At 37.1% G+C, this 16810-nt stretch overlaps 1 protein-coding gene across 2 annotated transcripts; it reads right to left on the minus strand.

The window, feature by feature from the left end:
* Positions 1 to 491: 491 nt before the first annotated feature.
* Positions 492 to 16362, minus strand: LOC146001635 (protein O-glucosyltransferase 2-like). Of its 2 annotated transcripts, none has more exons than XM_083139211.1 (7): positions 15937 to 16362; positions 10908 to 11113; positions 10472 to 10683; positions 8178 to 8425; positions 6693 to 6927; positions 4642 to 4941; positions 492 to 1447 (listed from the first exon to the last, which is right to left on the minus strand). In XM_083139211.1, the coding sequence occupies exons 1-7, from the start codon at positions 16101 to 16103 to the stop codon at positions 1280 to 1282; spliced, it is 1536 nt and encodes a 511-aa protein (XP_082995337.1). In that variant the 5' UTR covers positions 16104 to 16362; the 3' UTR covers positions 492 to 1279. The 2 variants fall into 2 exon arrangements, with proteins under 2 accessions (XP_082995337.1, XP_082995338.1); XM_083139212.1 differs by lacking the exon at positions 15937 to 16362 and adding an exon at positions 13928 to 13968.
* Positions 16363 to 16810: the final 448 nt, after the last annotated feature.

Here is a 16810-nt window from a genome sequence, read left to right on the forward strand (position 1 = left end):
CTGTACACCCTTCAAAACTATGCACCCTGGACTATCTTGTCCATTAATGTCTGGCCATATGAGAACCAAGCAAGTTTGCAAAATAAATGTGTTTACGTGATGACTTCATCCCACTGTGGCCATGCAGTCTTAAGGCGTCATGCTTAGGATATGCACAGATTTGAGTCTCTGGGGAAAGGTGAAACAACTCTCCTGAAATTTCAGCCTGTGGCTAAACACCGTGAGGAAATTGGGGAGCTATGAATGAGTAACCTGGTCACGAAAATTCACAACAGGGGGTTCGTCGTGCTGACCACACATCAGCCTGCATGCTGTAACTGGTTGGATGATCTCACACTCCGGCAGTCTGTAGGTAGGCCCTGGCCCTAATGGCTGTTGAGCCACAGGTTATTTGTAAGATGATGACTTCTGGCATTGGCATAACAATGATAACTAATACCAAACAGATGACAATTGGGGAAAATAATAAGTATGAATAATTTATTAGATGTTTAATTAACAATATCTGTTACAACTAGAAATAAAAAAGGTATGCATAAAAATCACAAAATATAATATGTAAATACTTTAATATGTATGTATAAGATATTAAAAAAGTAAGAAAAATTTTAGCATGTAAATACTAGCGCAGATTGGCTTCAAATAACATAAAATGCTCTTAAAAAATAAGCTATTTATATCAAATATGGTAGACATAAAACTAAGGCAAAAACAATGTAAAAATGTTGCACTTGATAGCTGCAATTGTTTTGTTTAAAACTATTCCTTCACAAAATTATTGACAAAGCTGTAACTAGCATGATCACCAAGACAAATACAACTTAAGAAAGGCATGGTGGTAAATAAAGGTAGGCGCTTACATAGTCTTCATTTTTGTTAGTTACTGGTAAACAATTTGTCCAATATAAAGTGTGTATCTTTTTATGAGATATGGGCATAGGTGTTATTATTTAAGCTTAAATATAATAACAAAAGGCAACCTTATTAGAAAGTAATACAGAACAACCATCAATACACGAAAGAAAATAATATGAAATTACTTGTAAATAGGCAAACAGAACCATAAGTGCTCAACTCCACTCAATTGATGGCAGCTTCGTCCAATTTGCAACACATTTCTCAAAACTATAAATAATTCTTAGAGAAATATCTAGTTGCATCTCATACGTAACTTCTATTCTCTTGTCTTATTAGTACTTTAATATAAATGTCAATACCTGAAATGGAAAAAGTCAAATTTTAATTTGTATAACATTGAAATAATAAATTATTCCTTCTGTTATAATTCGTCCTTTTTACTATTCTTCTCTAAATGATTTTTCTTCAATCCATTTTCTTGCAATCTATGGCAGGAACATTTTTCAGTTTGTTTGTCAGATTCAGGTTGAGGCACATGTTCCATATCTTTCAGAACTTTTATTTTGCTCACTATTCTCTTGCTCCATTCCTGAAAAGATATTTTAAAAAAGATAAAAATAATTTTGCACATGATACTGAAAGATAACAGCAAGCAGAAACACACATTAAAATAAACTACTGAGAAAGAATAAGTAAAACTTGAATTTCTAGGAGGAGCAATTTGATCCTTTAAAAATCAGCTTCATACCAGATTATCATATTCAAAATCTATTTCCAGTAATATATTTTTGCATACTTGTTCATCTGTCTACATTTGTGTGCATATGAGTAAAAATAACAAGGATAAAAAATGACAATTAGATAAAATGATTTTAATATGTACTGTACAATGGACGAGATCGAGAATATGTGGAGCTCTATACATCCACATCATGCCATATGCCTTCATGGCATGTGTGCACATGTGCAGGGGTACCTTTACCTTTTACCTATATGTACCATCATGACGCTAGTTCAAGAAAAAAAAAGTGGAATTTATTTTCCTTCTCAAATACTGATGGTACAGAAAAAAAAATCCAGACTTTTCCAGGTTTTGGGATTTATTTCCAAAATTCCCTGACTTTTACACTTGCAGCCTAATTTCCTTGATATTTTAGGTTTTCCAGGTCAGTGAGAACTGTAATAGTATTTAAGTGCAACTATGAACCGAGAAGAATAAATTATATGAAAGTCACGAAAATACCTTAGTATTTGCTGAATAAACAGAGGGAAATTGTTAAATCCTCACCAGAGTACTGAATTTTTGACTATTTGTTCCACAAGTAATACATTTTCAAATAATATATATATATATATATATATATATATATACACACACACACACACAGAGAGAGAGAGAGAGAGAGAGAGAGAGAGAGAGAGAGAGAGAGAGAGAGAGAGAGAGAGAGAGAGAGAGAGAGAGAGAGAGAGAGAGAGAGAGAGAGAGAGAGAGAGAGAGAGAGAGAGAGAGAGAGAGAGAGAGAGAGAGAGAGAGAGAGAGAGAGAGAGAGAGAGAGAGAGAGAGAGAGAGAGAGAGAGAGAGAGAGAGAGAGAGAGAGAGAGAGAGAGAGAGAGAGAGAGAGAGAGAGAGAGAGAGAGAGAGAGAGAGAGAGAGAGAGGGGGGGTGGTGGTGCAAAAAGAATACATGTTTTTGGAATAAGTGTAGCATCCTTGATTTTCAAGATACAAACTTTTTATTAGTGCCAAAACCATCGGTAAGAAATACAGTTTAAGCAGGTACACAGTGATGATTTAGGTATGGAATATGATGTCTGGAAGATGATGTCATTGTTACTGTCCGCACCATGTAATCTCATGTTTCGGCGATCTCTCTTGGCCCCCCACACTCCCCAGATTTGTCTATCTGCAACTTCTTTCTGTGGGGTTAACTCAAGCCGAAAAACTTGTTCAGTCGATGAGCTGAAAGTTGCCATTCTTGAAGGAATTACAGCTGTGCCAGACAAAATGTTGGCAAGGGCAATGCGGAACTTTGAGGAGAGGCTCTGGATATGTGCAGCAATAATGACGTCATCTTTCCATACTTAAATCATCACTGTATACCAATCCAAACTGCATTTCATTTAACGATGGTTTTGGTGTTAATAAAAGGTTTGTATCTTGAAAATCAACGATGTTACACTTATTCCAAAAACATGTGTTCTTTTTGTGCCACCCTGTATATACATGGGTTGAAAATTTAATAGTGGCAACAATGCTGTATATACGCCATGAAACGGAACCGGTGTTTCACACTTATACCACATCTTAGTTTGATACCTAAGCTACCTCCCAGTAAACACTCTTCCTTCCAACACCAGGCGCATGCGCAGTGATGAGAAGAATAGAGTATTGTTGGAGTTGGCTGTCTAAAGTTGTGTAGTCACAACCCCACTAATGTCAAAGTTCTGATGATTCTTACTGTACCTCCAGGACAGACCATCAATGTTCAGTTTTACTGTTCATTTTTGGAACATGACCTGCGATGCGAAGAAAGAGGGCACACTTTCTGCTGAATCCTCCCATAATTTTGCAGGACAGTGCTCGAGCACATACAGTGCAGCCTGTGGCTGTACCAGCCCCTGTGACTTTGATTTGATCCCTTAGATGAAGCTTCCAAACTGTTCCAGAGATTATTCAGGCAATAGACAGCCCCATTCCAACAATCAGCAGAACAGGCGATGCTACAGATAAACTGAAAGACTTCCAAATTGCTGGCAATGGTTGTACATAATGCTGGTGACTATATCGAAGGGTTGTAAAGTTTCACAGAGGAATCTCATTTGCCACTATTAATTATCCAACCCACGTATATATACACAAAAATATGAGAGGTAGGAGACTGTAAACACATGACAAAATAAATATTAAACCTACATTTCGTGGGCGAGCTGCATCATCACGAAGATGAGGCACAGACTATTAAAGAAAGCGCCAGTACATAGCCAGAAAGTAGAAATTGTAGGTGGAGTTCAGGAGGGCAGGGAAGGATGTGTGGGGCATTTATTGGGTGGTTAGGTTGAGTCTGGGGGTATAGTAGCCTGAATGCTTGACATATAGGCCCTTTTCAATCACCTGTGGGGGGAGGAGTAATAGGTGTATAATGGCCACAGGGAAACCATTGTTAAAGGTAGTGGTATGGCTGGCTGCTGGTGTGGGTGGGGACAGTGAGATCTGAGTTTTGGGTGAGGGAATGATGGTTATTGATTCTGAGGTTCAAGGAGGTGGTGGTTTCGCCCAGGTACAAGTTACCGCAGATTTGGCAGGTGCCCTTCGGGTGAAGAGTTAATCTGGGAATCTGGAGGGTGAGGGAGGTGATAAATATGGGGCAGGTCTTACACCTGGGTTTGTTGCACCTGTGGGCTGGGAGGTATGGAGTGGGAGGAGTTGGTGTATTTCCGACAAAGATGTTCTTGAGGTTGGGGGGGGGGGTGCAGGGGGAGGGGGGAGTTGACCCTCAGTTTGTCTCAAAAGATATCGCTGGTGTCAGGATCACTGTGAAGGATGGGAAGGAAGGAGTGGAGGGTATGTTTGATTTTCATTACGTGAGGGTGGCATCATCTGATAACGCAATACTCCATGTTCATGCGGCTCGTCTGCGAAATATAGATTTAATATTTTTTTTTGTGGTAAGTGTTTATTGTCTCCTACCTCTCATGTGTTTGTTTATCCACCCTTCTGGCACTTTTCCTTATTATATTCCTGTGTTTATATATATATATATATTCAGAGCCAAGAAACACTTACATTGAAGAGAAATGCATGGTAACAAAAAATATCCTGAGGTAAGAGGTTATTCCTTGCAAAGTCTTGTCCACTAAGTGATACAGCCCGAGCCTCTTCATCATGTTCTCTGGCCCATTTTATTTTTTCAACAAGGTCACTGAGATCGCTTTTAAATGGGACATAGTGCTTCCATGGCTTAAGATCCTTGTAAAAATGTTCGTAATAGTTTGAATCCTGTTTTAAAGTGACAGAATCACCAGCAAGAAGGTATGGAACTCTGTATGCTGCCACTGTTCCATCAATTGTAACTTGATATTTATACTGCAAAACAAATGTTTATTATTATTATTTGTATGAAACAAACACTTAAATGAGATCTAATTTTAAATTTTCCTGTATCTACAATACACATATTCATGTGTGTCCAAAGAAAGTAGTATAATGTTATAATTATTTTCTCTTCTTTTGCGAGTTTTGAATCAGTAAAAATCTATCATCTGCACATTTTTAATATTCTGATAAAAGTACTGATGTACAATTCATAGAGGCATGCATATTTAGTTTTTGACGAAAACACAAAATGTGAAATAACACGTTGTAATGATAATTTTTTCATGTTTCTGAAAGATTAATTCTGCTGTAAATATTTGAGAAGACGTACGTAGAAAAGCCCGCTTCTAAGTCACCATTTGTACGAATCTCACCATAAGTACGAAGGGCCCTCGATGTAGCCTTCTATGACATATATTTGGGGGGGGGGGCATGGCCTTTCACAATATTTTTAAACCTCATGGGTCATTTCTCAATGTGTTTAAGTGCCCACGTACATCGAATGGGGGTACGATGTTGCAAAGGTTCCCCACTGATTCTACGACACCCCTCTAAAAGTATGAAGAAGATACCTGGTGCATTTCTCCTGATAGTTTCCACGGTGGCAGTTTCATGTTGGTTTTCTATGTTTTAAAAAACTACAAATTTTATTTTAAAACATAGAAAACCAACATGAAATTGCCACCGTGGAAGCTATCAGGAGAAATGCACCAGGTATCATCATACTTTTAGGGGGGTCGCGTAGAATCGGTGGGGAACCTTTCCAACGTCGTAACCCCATTTGATGCTCCGTGGGCCCTCAAACACATCGAGAAAGGACCCACAAGGTTTAAAAACATCGTGAAAGGCCATGGGCCCCCAAAAAATACATCGTAGAAGGCTACATCGAGGGCCCTTCATACTTATGGTGAGATTCGTACAAATGGTGACTTTGAAGTGGGCTTTCCACGTACGTGAGAAGCAAAAATGGACACCTTTGTACAAGAATAAACTTAATATTCTGGTAACAACATAAATGTGCTATTAGAAGGGATACGTTTATTTTGTGTAGAAAGTGCAGTTTTTAAATCAAATTTGGGTTATATTCACATTTTTAAAACCAAAATGTCATTTTATATACTGCTTTTTCATCACTATAACAGCAAAATTTTATTTACTGCTTTTGAACCCAAAATTGACTGTTTTTGTACCGAAATTTTGCTTTTTTTATTTACAAAAAATGTAAAAAAAAGTAAAGTGCTCCCCTGTGCTTAGCACCACGCCATGAAGACGTATAGGGGGTGTGGGGGTAACGCCCCACACTTTCTTGATCCGGTCGTGAGTGGGGGTGATGTGATCAGTATCACGCCCCTGACTGCCTTTACCCCCCAGGGTTTCCCCCAGGTACCCATGTTATTCGACGCTGGGTGGGCACCGGGGCTGCTTCCATCGTTAGAAAAGTTCCCGGATTTGAACCGGCCGGGGATCGAACCCGGGACCTTTAGCATGGTAGTCAGACGCGTTACCGACTGAGCCACCGCAAAAATGTGCCTCTAACAATTCACTGCTAGTAAAAAAGCCAATTTATGCAAACTAGTCATACAGTTTAGCAGTAGATCTGAAGAACAAGTACACAACTCTCTCCATCAATAGGATCATTAATTCATAGCATTTAAAAATGTATATCTCTATAATGAACCACATCTATCAGATACTCATTACACAAAAACCTTAAATTATGTCAAGTTATAGCTGCATCTTACATCGAAAAATTTGAAGAATGATATGTGTTTTTCCTTGCCATAGACTTCTTCTTGGTCACGGAAGAAGAAAAAGTTTGTTAATGATGCATTGAAGAGTTCCGGATGTTTCCGAGCAATGTCTATTAACTTCAGCCGTTCCTGGCGAGAGTCCCTACCCCTCCAGAATGCTTTCTCTATCTTTTCATCCCACGACTTCTCTATATTTCCTTGAACGGAAAGCATGTCCAACATAACCCTGAAAATAATAGAGCTAAGTTTATATCAGTGGTATTGGTATCTGAAATTCAGTTGTAATTTAATCACTGATGTCGGCCAGTAATTTTGAGGAACTTGGATGTTTGTGAAGTCTGAATTAGGAATGACACAAAATCTGGATAACTGATATCTGTAGTTCAAATTATCCATTTTGGCTAATCTGGATATTTGGATTGAACAAGAAAATCTGTACAGTGAAATACGAAAATGACTAATAAAAGAATATGTGGATAGACCATAAAAATGGATAAAACTGTCTGGATAATGCACACATTTGGATATCTGGACATTTCGGATAATTGAATATCTTGGATAATTTGGGTATCCAAATAATCTCTATATGAGAATATTGGATATCTGGATGTTTGAAATCTGGATAGAAAATTATCCAATATCTGGATACATTTTTAGATTTGGTCAACCCTAGTCTGATTATCCTGGAAATTATGCAAAATGCATAATTATTATTATTTTTGCAACAACTTTGTGTAAAGAATGAACTAGGTGAATCTATGATCATCTCATGTGATGTTATGAATATTTTAAAGCAATGGTATAGTTTTATTGGAATGCATGCTTACAAATTAAAATTTATAAATATTCTGAATTACTTTGAACTGTTGCAATTGACAGGTATCAGTATCAGAGTAGTTGCACTGGTATCGGCCAGCCCTAATAGTAATAATAATAATAATAATAATGACTACATTAAATAAAAATTCTCAAATCTTACAGTATTACTTCCTGCTACATTGATTTATTTTACTTTGCTTTTATGTTATTTTTGGCTAATTGCAAAGGTAAGGATGAGTGATGATATGAAGTTGATGAAGGAGCACTGACAAAGTACACCCATTCGCAGGCCCCAGATTTGAATCTGGGACACCTGGCATCATAGCATGCTGTACTAACTTCCTGCTACGTGTCGTTAACATCGTAAATTGATGGAAGTCATGGCTGGCCACAACTTAAGTGTTTAATTTTACCTTAAGTATCTTCTATTAACAGATGAATAATTTCCTGCCCAGATTAGATTTCAAATTTGGATTATATACAAAGCATGTGTTGGAACTTGAGTTTAACTCAATTTATCTGTACATATTATGCTCATAAAATGCTAAAAATCAGGAATTTGCCATGGATTACACTCAAGGAAAGAATTATTGAAGTTTGTGATTTATAATATAAAATATTCATGAAAAAGTTAGATTACTGTTTGCATGTACTTACCTTCCCATACATTCCAAGGTTGATTCAGTAATATCGTATGTTGGCATCACAATATCAACAGTGTCATCAGACCCACACCAAGAAAACATGGGCAATAATGGGGTTTGATCTGCAGGAACAAGTGGCCAATCTCCCAAATTAACCAGAAGCTCCATGTTAGGCAATTGGACTTTCCGTGCCAAAGACAGTAGAATGGAATCCATGAACATTTTGAATCCAACATATTTTCCATAACACTTTCGATAAACCTGGGGAAGTAAATAATAAGTTACTAATATATATATTTTCTCCATACTAGAATTAGCATTTACAGATTCAGCTGATAGGGAAGTAATTGGTATTCCATTATTCGTTAAGTGGGGATGAGGGAAAGGAACCGCACATTCTTCGATCTCTGGTATTTTGGAGGTGATATGATCAGCACCATGCTCCAGCTGCCTCTACGTTCCAGGTAGTTATATATTTGAGGCTGGGTGAGCTCCAGAGCTGCTTTATGCAGGGACAAGGCTGGAAGAATTCCAACCTTAGATCACCCACTTCAGGAATCAAACCTCCTGGGTGTCTTGCATGGCAGTCAGGCAACCTACCAAGTACAGCACCATTCAGGGTTGGCATTTTGCCTGGGTTTTTCCAAAGAAAAAAAAACCAACCCAGGTGAGTTTTATTGTTTTTTTTTTTTCAGGTTATGTTTAAAAATATATATTTTAAAAATGAAACACATTTTCCCCTGGTAGTAATTTATTATTAACATTCAATTTGTATTGCTTTATACCTTGTCCCAGCTCAGTGGCGTAGCGCAGTTCTCTGGGGGTCCCCTGCAAGTAAAATATTGGGGGCCCCTCAGTGGAAAAAAGAAACTGATTGTATTGAAGCTATAGATATTTTGGCACCCTAGGCAGGATTGTGTTTTAACGTCCCCTTCCGCCACCCTACCAAGCACAGACATTTTATGTGCATCCTTCGATATTTTCCTCTTATGCAATGGTTTGTGAAATTTACATCCTTCAACTTTTGAAAAGAGAAAAGAAAGAAAAGCTCATTAAAAATAGTACGTTAAAAAAAAACTGAAATTCTGGTCGATCATTAAGGTGCATGACCTACATGGGTATAGAGGTCCTAACCAGACATAAATAACATTTATCCTGAATAGGCAAGCAACTCATTATGATGAGAAATGAGAAATATCATTTAAAGAGTGTTCCCATATAATTATGGCACAATTAACGACATTTCAATAAAATGTACTCAATTCTCTCTTGTAATGCTTTAAACATGCAAAAATTTCTTGTATCAATTGATCATCACAAGTGAAACTAGGATGTGCCACTATGGTTTCCCCCACATAAGGAAGTATCTTATAACCGAAGTGCTACCACATTTCAAAATTATAAGCTTTGTACAACTATGTTGCATCAATCAATGCAAACGTTTTATCAAAAAATGTCTGATACTTCTTCTTTTTTGTTTCTTGGATACATATTCTTTTTATTTCTGTTAAAATTGCATTTCTAACATGATTTGAGGGAAATAGCCTGAAAATCCCACTATGGCTTGTACTACATCCATTATTTTTAATAATACAAGCTCTGCTAAGCCTTTTTTTTTTTTTTTTTTCAAGTTTTCAAAAGAAAATTGACAACTGTAGAACCTCACAAGTATTTAAAGCAATAATTTAGAACATTTTCTGAAAAAAAAACAACACACCCTTCTTGACTGGGTTTTTCTGAAAAAAAAAAAAAAACACGTGGGCAAAACTGGGCTGGGCCCACCCGGGCCAACCCTGCCACCCTCTGTGTTCTGTGAATAGACGACAAAAATGTACACATAATTTGTTGTTTGCATTCAAATATAATGTTTTAAATAGAAAAACGCCAGAGAAGTTATACCAGCTTTCTTGAAACAAAGACAAATCTTGTTTAGCGGTATATTTAATCTTGTAAATCATGCATTGTATTTCTTGTTTTCAAGAACTTTGTCTTCTAGAACAATGAACTATGATTCTTCAGACTTCAGTTCACATTGTGGTCAACAAATTTGCATTTTACTGTGCTTGTTCTTGCATCTATTTCACAGCCATTAACACACAGAGGTGTAGATATACAAATTGCACACAGAGATCATTGCATTTGGCTTTATAACTGAATGCTTTGCTGAAAGAAATTTGGAATCACATTACAACCATAATAAACGCAGTCTCTTACCACAGCAAAGTTAATAAATGAGACATTACTGATCATGTAAAATTATAATGGGGTAGTAACTGAAAATATACTTAATGTGAAGAGTCAAGATACCTGATTATTTTTAACAACATAGTTACAAATGCTCATGCTTCCAGGGTGGTTGTATTTTTCTCTTGCTGCTTTTCGAAATGATGTAAAATTTACGGTAGGAAAGAGCTGGAGATCTGATGCAACCTGTTTGTAGGAATCCTTGCATTCGTATTTATTGAGCCATTTATTCATGGACTCCACTGGACAATAACAATCATCAGAATAGACTGGATCTGGAATTATACAAATGCAGAAACGCTTGTTCATGTTATCATTATATCAACTATTTTAAAATTAAGCTTGGACAACTATAATTTCACACGATGTACTTAAGTTACATTTTGGCACTATACAATATTTCTACAGGAGATATATCATTCATATCTGAAAAAATCATGAAGGCAAAGCTATGACAATTACTGTTAACTTGCTATTATTGAGTTAATGTGAAACATACCTTCAATTGAATATGGTGATCCTGCAACATGGATGCCCTTGTATTTTATGTGAATTTGAAAATCTTCACATGTGTGATACACTTTATACCTGACAATGAAACTTCCATCCTTTCTGTCTAATATATTAACCCACACTCTGCACTTTTTTGTTTGAGATTCACCATTCATGAACACTTCAAAAATATCTCCAGGGGATTCCTTCAACCTGCAAAGAAAAAGATAAAAATAAACCCATAGTTACTTGTCCAAAAGAAGTGGGGGCAGTGGCGTACGCAAGGGGGGGTTACCGAGTTTAACCCCCCCCCCCCTTGAGCTTTTGAAATATTATGGAAAATGCTGTAGAAAAAAATAAACGTGGCTAATTTATCATAGTCAAAGATCTGCGACAGTAATAATAATAATAATAATGATAATAGTCTACCAATAATAATAATTTGAATTATTATTCCCATGCAGCATGGATTGATTGATTGATTTAGTTTATTTTACTTCGCGTTTTGTGCCTCTTGGCTAATTTGCGAAGATGGGGATGAGTGATGAAATGATGAAATTGATGAGTGGACATTCACAAACAACCAAGCCCGACCGGGATTCGAACCCGGGACCCTTGGCGTCGCAGCGCGATGTGCTAACCACTCGGCCACAGGGTCGGGCCCATGCAGCATGGAGAAAAACACAACATTCCAAACACAATCTAAGCGGCCACAAAGGTCAAATTTGCAATTTTTTTTGCCAAAAAGTCGCACAGTGACTAGCGAGAATTGTGAAAATTCCTTGCTTCGTCGCAGGTAAAGGTAATGTAAATTTCCCAGTGCATATAGCACCGTGCCATGAAGGCACACGAAATAGTGTGGTGGGCCACACACATTCTAGATCTCGGCAATTTTGCAGGGGATGTGATCAGCACCATGCTCCGACAGCCTTTATCCCCAAGGGTTGCTCTCAGGTACCCATTGATATGAGGCTGGGTGCAGAGACAAGGCTGGAAAAATTCTAACCAATTCCGGGAATCGAACCCGGATCTCCCACGAGGTTGTCAGACTAGACCAGCGCGGCTCCGTGAATGAGTTTCATATTTTGATTATTTCAATAAATTTAATATATTTGCTTGTTTTTATGGATTTTCTCACACTTGTCTCACCTATCATATACAAATAACCGTTGACTAGACAATTATTTCGTAACAAAGAAACAAAAAAATATAATTTTGTTCTATTGCTTTCATAAATATATTTATGTAGATCTCTACTAAATAATAGTAGTGATATAAATAGTAACAGCAGCTGCATTAGTAGTACTATTAGTAGTAATTTAATTAATTAATTAATTATAAGTATTATTAATTACTTAATTATGATTATTATTAATTAAAGTATAATAAAACAATGGTAATGTGAATTTGTAGAAATTTTTCAATATACCCCCCCCCCCCCTTGATGATATCCAGCGTACGCTACTGAGTGGGGGTACATGCCATCCTCTCTTAACACCCAAATGCCTTCCCAATGGTGTAGTGGCTACATGGTTCCCTTGTAATGAAGGAGTCACGAGTTTGATACCCAGTGTACAAACATTCAGATCTCCATTTAAATTGTAAGTCCAGTCCTGATTAGCTTTTCTGTGCATAAAATGAACTTAGAAACAAACTTAACATGCAAACTGGCCCATAAGTGTAAATATCCTGCAATAAATTTATTTATATAAGAATTAGCCATTTTACGTTGGAATGTACTAATAGAAAATAACATAAAATTACATGCGATAAAGTGGATTACATATTTTTACACAACAGCCTTCTAAAACATGCTTAGTTTTCAAATGTCGATTTGGTTAACTAAATATTGTATTGGCTGGGTAGTCTGTGGAACAGGGAACACCGGATGAGGCATAATCTTGACTCCTGACAAGCGAAAAGTTGGGTGGTGCTTGTTGTGTGAGATTACACTTGAAAGTGAATTTCCTGAAGAAGGTGGGTTACTTCAGATGTTGCCATTGACTATTTTATGGAATAAGGTCTGCCAGTTTGTGTCTATTGTGAGGAGTATGGATATTTACTTTCCAGAAGGATGGGGTTTTGCAAATGTTTTGTGGATGGAATCTGGTGACAAACAATGATCAGGAAGAAATTTAATCAGTCTACATATCTGGGCCATGACATAGACCACATAGAGAGCAGTATCCAATTTTAGGTGAGACAAGAGATTTATAAAAAGTACTGAGAGCAGACAGGTTATTTATTTCAGTAAAGCGATGAGAATACCCAGCATACACATGGAACCCTTGGTGACCTCGGATGTGTGTTCAGAAAAGGAGAGTTTTGCATCAAATATGATACCCAGGTCCTTCTGTGCGGCAACTCTTTGAACACAATTATTTTCTGTGTATAATGTGCTTTCTTTAATGAGAAAGTCATCATGGTGCAATTTTTGGGAGCTAAGTTTCAAATTCCATATTACACACCACTTTATTAGGGAATCTAAATTATTTTGCAGGACCATGTCATTGAAATTAGAGATTTACTGTATATTTTGCAATCATCAGCAAACAGGAGAAGGTTTCTACATGACTCTGAAAGATATTCTGGAAGGTCATCAAGATACAGGATGAAGAGTAGAGGTCCAAGAACACTGCCTAGGGGTGCATCAGAAGATACAACTTGATAAGAAGAGGAGATGTCGGAAAGTACAACCTTTGTTGTCTGTTCTGGAGGTAGTGTTTGAGCAGAGCAATTTTTAATAAATATTGAATCTATGTGATAATTTATGCAATCAAGATAGGATACACTGCACTTCATCTGGAAACGTGGAGAGAGATGTTAGGGAGTGATAGCAGAGTGGAATGAGATTGGGAAAAGAAGAAGCCAGTGTAATAGAAACAGTATTTTTTGGAGGGGGGGGGGAAGTTCCGTCAGGGTCCTCTGCATGTGCTGTGCCATGTTTAACTTCGTAAGGTATTCGAGAATTTTGTCCTTGAGTTTATTAGTGATCAAAAATGCTTGTAATATTGACAATGTACTCACTGTATTTTATTTTCTGAAGTTGTTTAGAGTGTCTTCAGAAGTCGGTAAAAGTTATGCATGTGTGTTCATTTGGGAATGAAGGCTTCTTTTCATGGGTCATGCTGCAGATACTGTAACTGAAACACCTGCAAACATTAGTGTTATGTTGAAAGTAACAGGTTACCAAGGACGTTTAACTATTCTGACAATTACATCCATTTTCCATAGTGCAAGTTTTCCCAGTAACTTTACATGCGCAAGTTCGCATGTTTCATCCTGGCAAACAAATCCTTCCATTTTGAAATTATCAAGGTAATAATGTCTTACTCATACAACAAGTAGCTACAGAAAAAGTGACACGTTACTTGAACATTCCAGCAGTTACATGCAGAAAAGCAACTTAAAACATGTGTAAAATCCTAGCAGAAAGCTCCATGAGAAGCACTTTCATGCATATGTGACACACTACATCCCAACTTGGGCAACTTTGAAAAATCTCTAATGAATATATGCGTCTTTGCCTATGAAATGCTCAGCACAGTGACAAAAGATTCACATGTCTTGTCTGGGCAACTAGATGATGAGGTCAATGATCCCTCAAGAATAAAGATGTGAACAATGAACATTTTTTGTTACATGTAATGTATCTGTCATGGTTTATGGCATGAAACGTCATGTTCGGTACCAGTTTCATAGATCGGAGACACATTAAAATCGGATATTTTGTTTCGCATGGTTCGTACTTACCAATTGTGTATTGCGGAACATAGTTCAAGGTGCCATTATGCTTTTTACACGAAAACAAACACGTTTTCTACTAAAATAATGCTTTTTTCTAAGTGATACCGACCGCACGTAACGGTGCGATATCGCTTACTTTGCGAATCATATCACATCTTTTGTTTTAGAAAATATCAGTGTTTCCAACCTTCTTCAACGAAAAATACTTACTATCGTGTTCGTCACGTGTGCAAATTGTACATTAAGCACGACTAACTGACGGATAGCCCCACAAACCATTCCGATAAGGTTAGGTTAGGTTAGGCAAGCATAGTTAAAAAAAAAAGGGGGGGGTTCGAAACACTTGACATGATCTTCCGGTCAAATAGATACCACGATGAAAGAAAATACCTGGATTAACGTTGGAAACGTTAGAGAAACTCACTTCCGTAAGTAGTTTCTTCGGAGAGACATTTCTTCATTTTTACAGATGTATGAAACTGTGGTAACATTATCGTATGAGGGAAACGGATTCCTTCAAATTTACAGGAGAAAGTACTTACGGAAATTATTTTCTTTAGCGTTGTGGAAGTTCATGAATGTAGATTTGATCCATTTTAATGTGAATGCATGTTGTTTTCTGCGAAAATCTCTGTCCGACACGCTGTTTCTGCTCCCGCCATTTGCTTTCTGCACGAGAGTGCAATGTTTTGTGTGTTAAGATGATGCAAGCCCATAGCCAGTGTTTCAGCCTCTCCGTGTTTTCACTAGAACATGACGTGTTGAGTATTTTTTTTTTTAATTATGCTTGCCTAATCTAACTTAACCTAACCTAACGGAAAATGTTTTTTGGGGCTAACGTGAACGGTTTTTGGGGCTAACTTCAATGGTTTGTGAGGCTAACGTCAATAATTTGCGACGTATTAGCATAATTTCAAATCCAGGCATGAAAGTATATATTTTCCGGTGAACGAGGTTGCAACACTGCATAAATCGATAAAACACTCTCAGAACGCCCCCTAAGCCAGTATGCTATCACGGCCATAATGTTTTACAGATTCGAAACAACAAGTAACAGTAAGTACTCGTAAATAGAAGAAATAGACATTATCTTAGTTAGAAATGCATTATTTCACCTTAAGAAATGTTCCACATTCGAAAATAACACGTTAACAATGTAAAGAAGTCCGAAATATATGATTCGTAGGTGTTTCCCTCATACGATAATAGTGCCGAAACTGTTACCAATATGAATAATGCCGCTCCTTTAAAATAAAATAAAAAAGCAATAACTAGCAACTGATACAAACTTGTTCTGCTTTTCATCCACTGCGTGTATGAAGAAGTATCGGGCTGGCATTACAATTTTATCTGGCTTCAATCCTGGCCCCCACACTTGAGTGTTGATTGGATCAACGTTTGCCGAAGTGTAAATACAATGCAGAATACAGCACATAACAAAAACGTAAATAAGCATGTTTTATGACAGTCTAAAGACTATTTAAAGTGTAGTTCTAAATACAAGCAAAATTTACACAAATAAAACTAAATTAATTTCCCCCAATACAGAATCATTAACGTAGAATAAATATTGCACGATCGCGCCCTGAAAGATCGTAAGGACTGACATATGTCGTAGTTGTCACCATAATGTTGAATTTTGTATCTTTTTATTATTTAGCACGGCTTTTCTGTCAAGTTTTGGTTATCGCGATAACGAGAATCATGGATAATTAGATTAAATTGATGAAGGGCTCTAAGAAAAAAACAAAAAAAAAAAAAACAGGCCGGGGCTCGAACACGGAAACTTCGATGGCGAGATCCAACGAAACGAAGTAATGTTGAATAATCGTTGAGTTAGTTTCTTTGCAATGGCAAATAGATAACCGGATAGTAGCTCCGAAGTCCGAAGCAGTCTAATTTCATTTTCAATGTAATTAAAAATAAGTGTTGGGTAGTCAAGGGTTTATCCACAATTAGCGGGGGGGGGGGGGGATGTAAGAATAAATTTAGTCAAAAAGTCTATAACTTGGGCTTTTGTGGGGCAGTGGGAGCAATAATTAAGGGCCCAAATATGCTAATATTTTTACTTTTTTTGTTTTGTTTTCTTCCCCAGATTATTTATTTGCAGTGTTGCCACTTGCAGGGAATTTTCAGATATAGATCAGACTACGGAACATACAA

Source organism: Lepisma saccharinum, chromosome 17 (genome assembly GCF_977018435.1).
Source record: "Lepisma saccharinum chromosome 17, izLepSacc3.1, whole genome shotgun sequence".
Classification (NCBI taxonomy): domain Eukaryota; kingdom Metazoa; phylum Arthropoda; class Insecta; order Zygentoma; family Lepismatidae; genus Lepisma; species Lepisma saccharinum.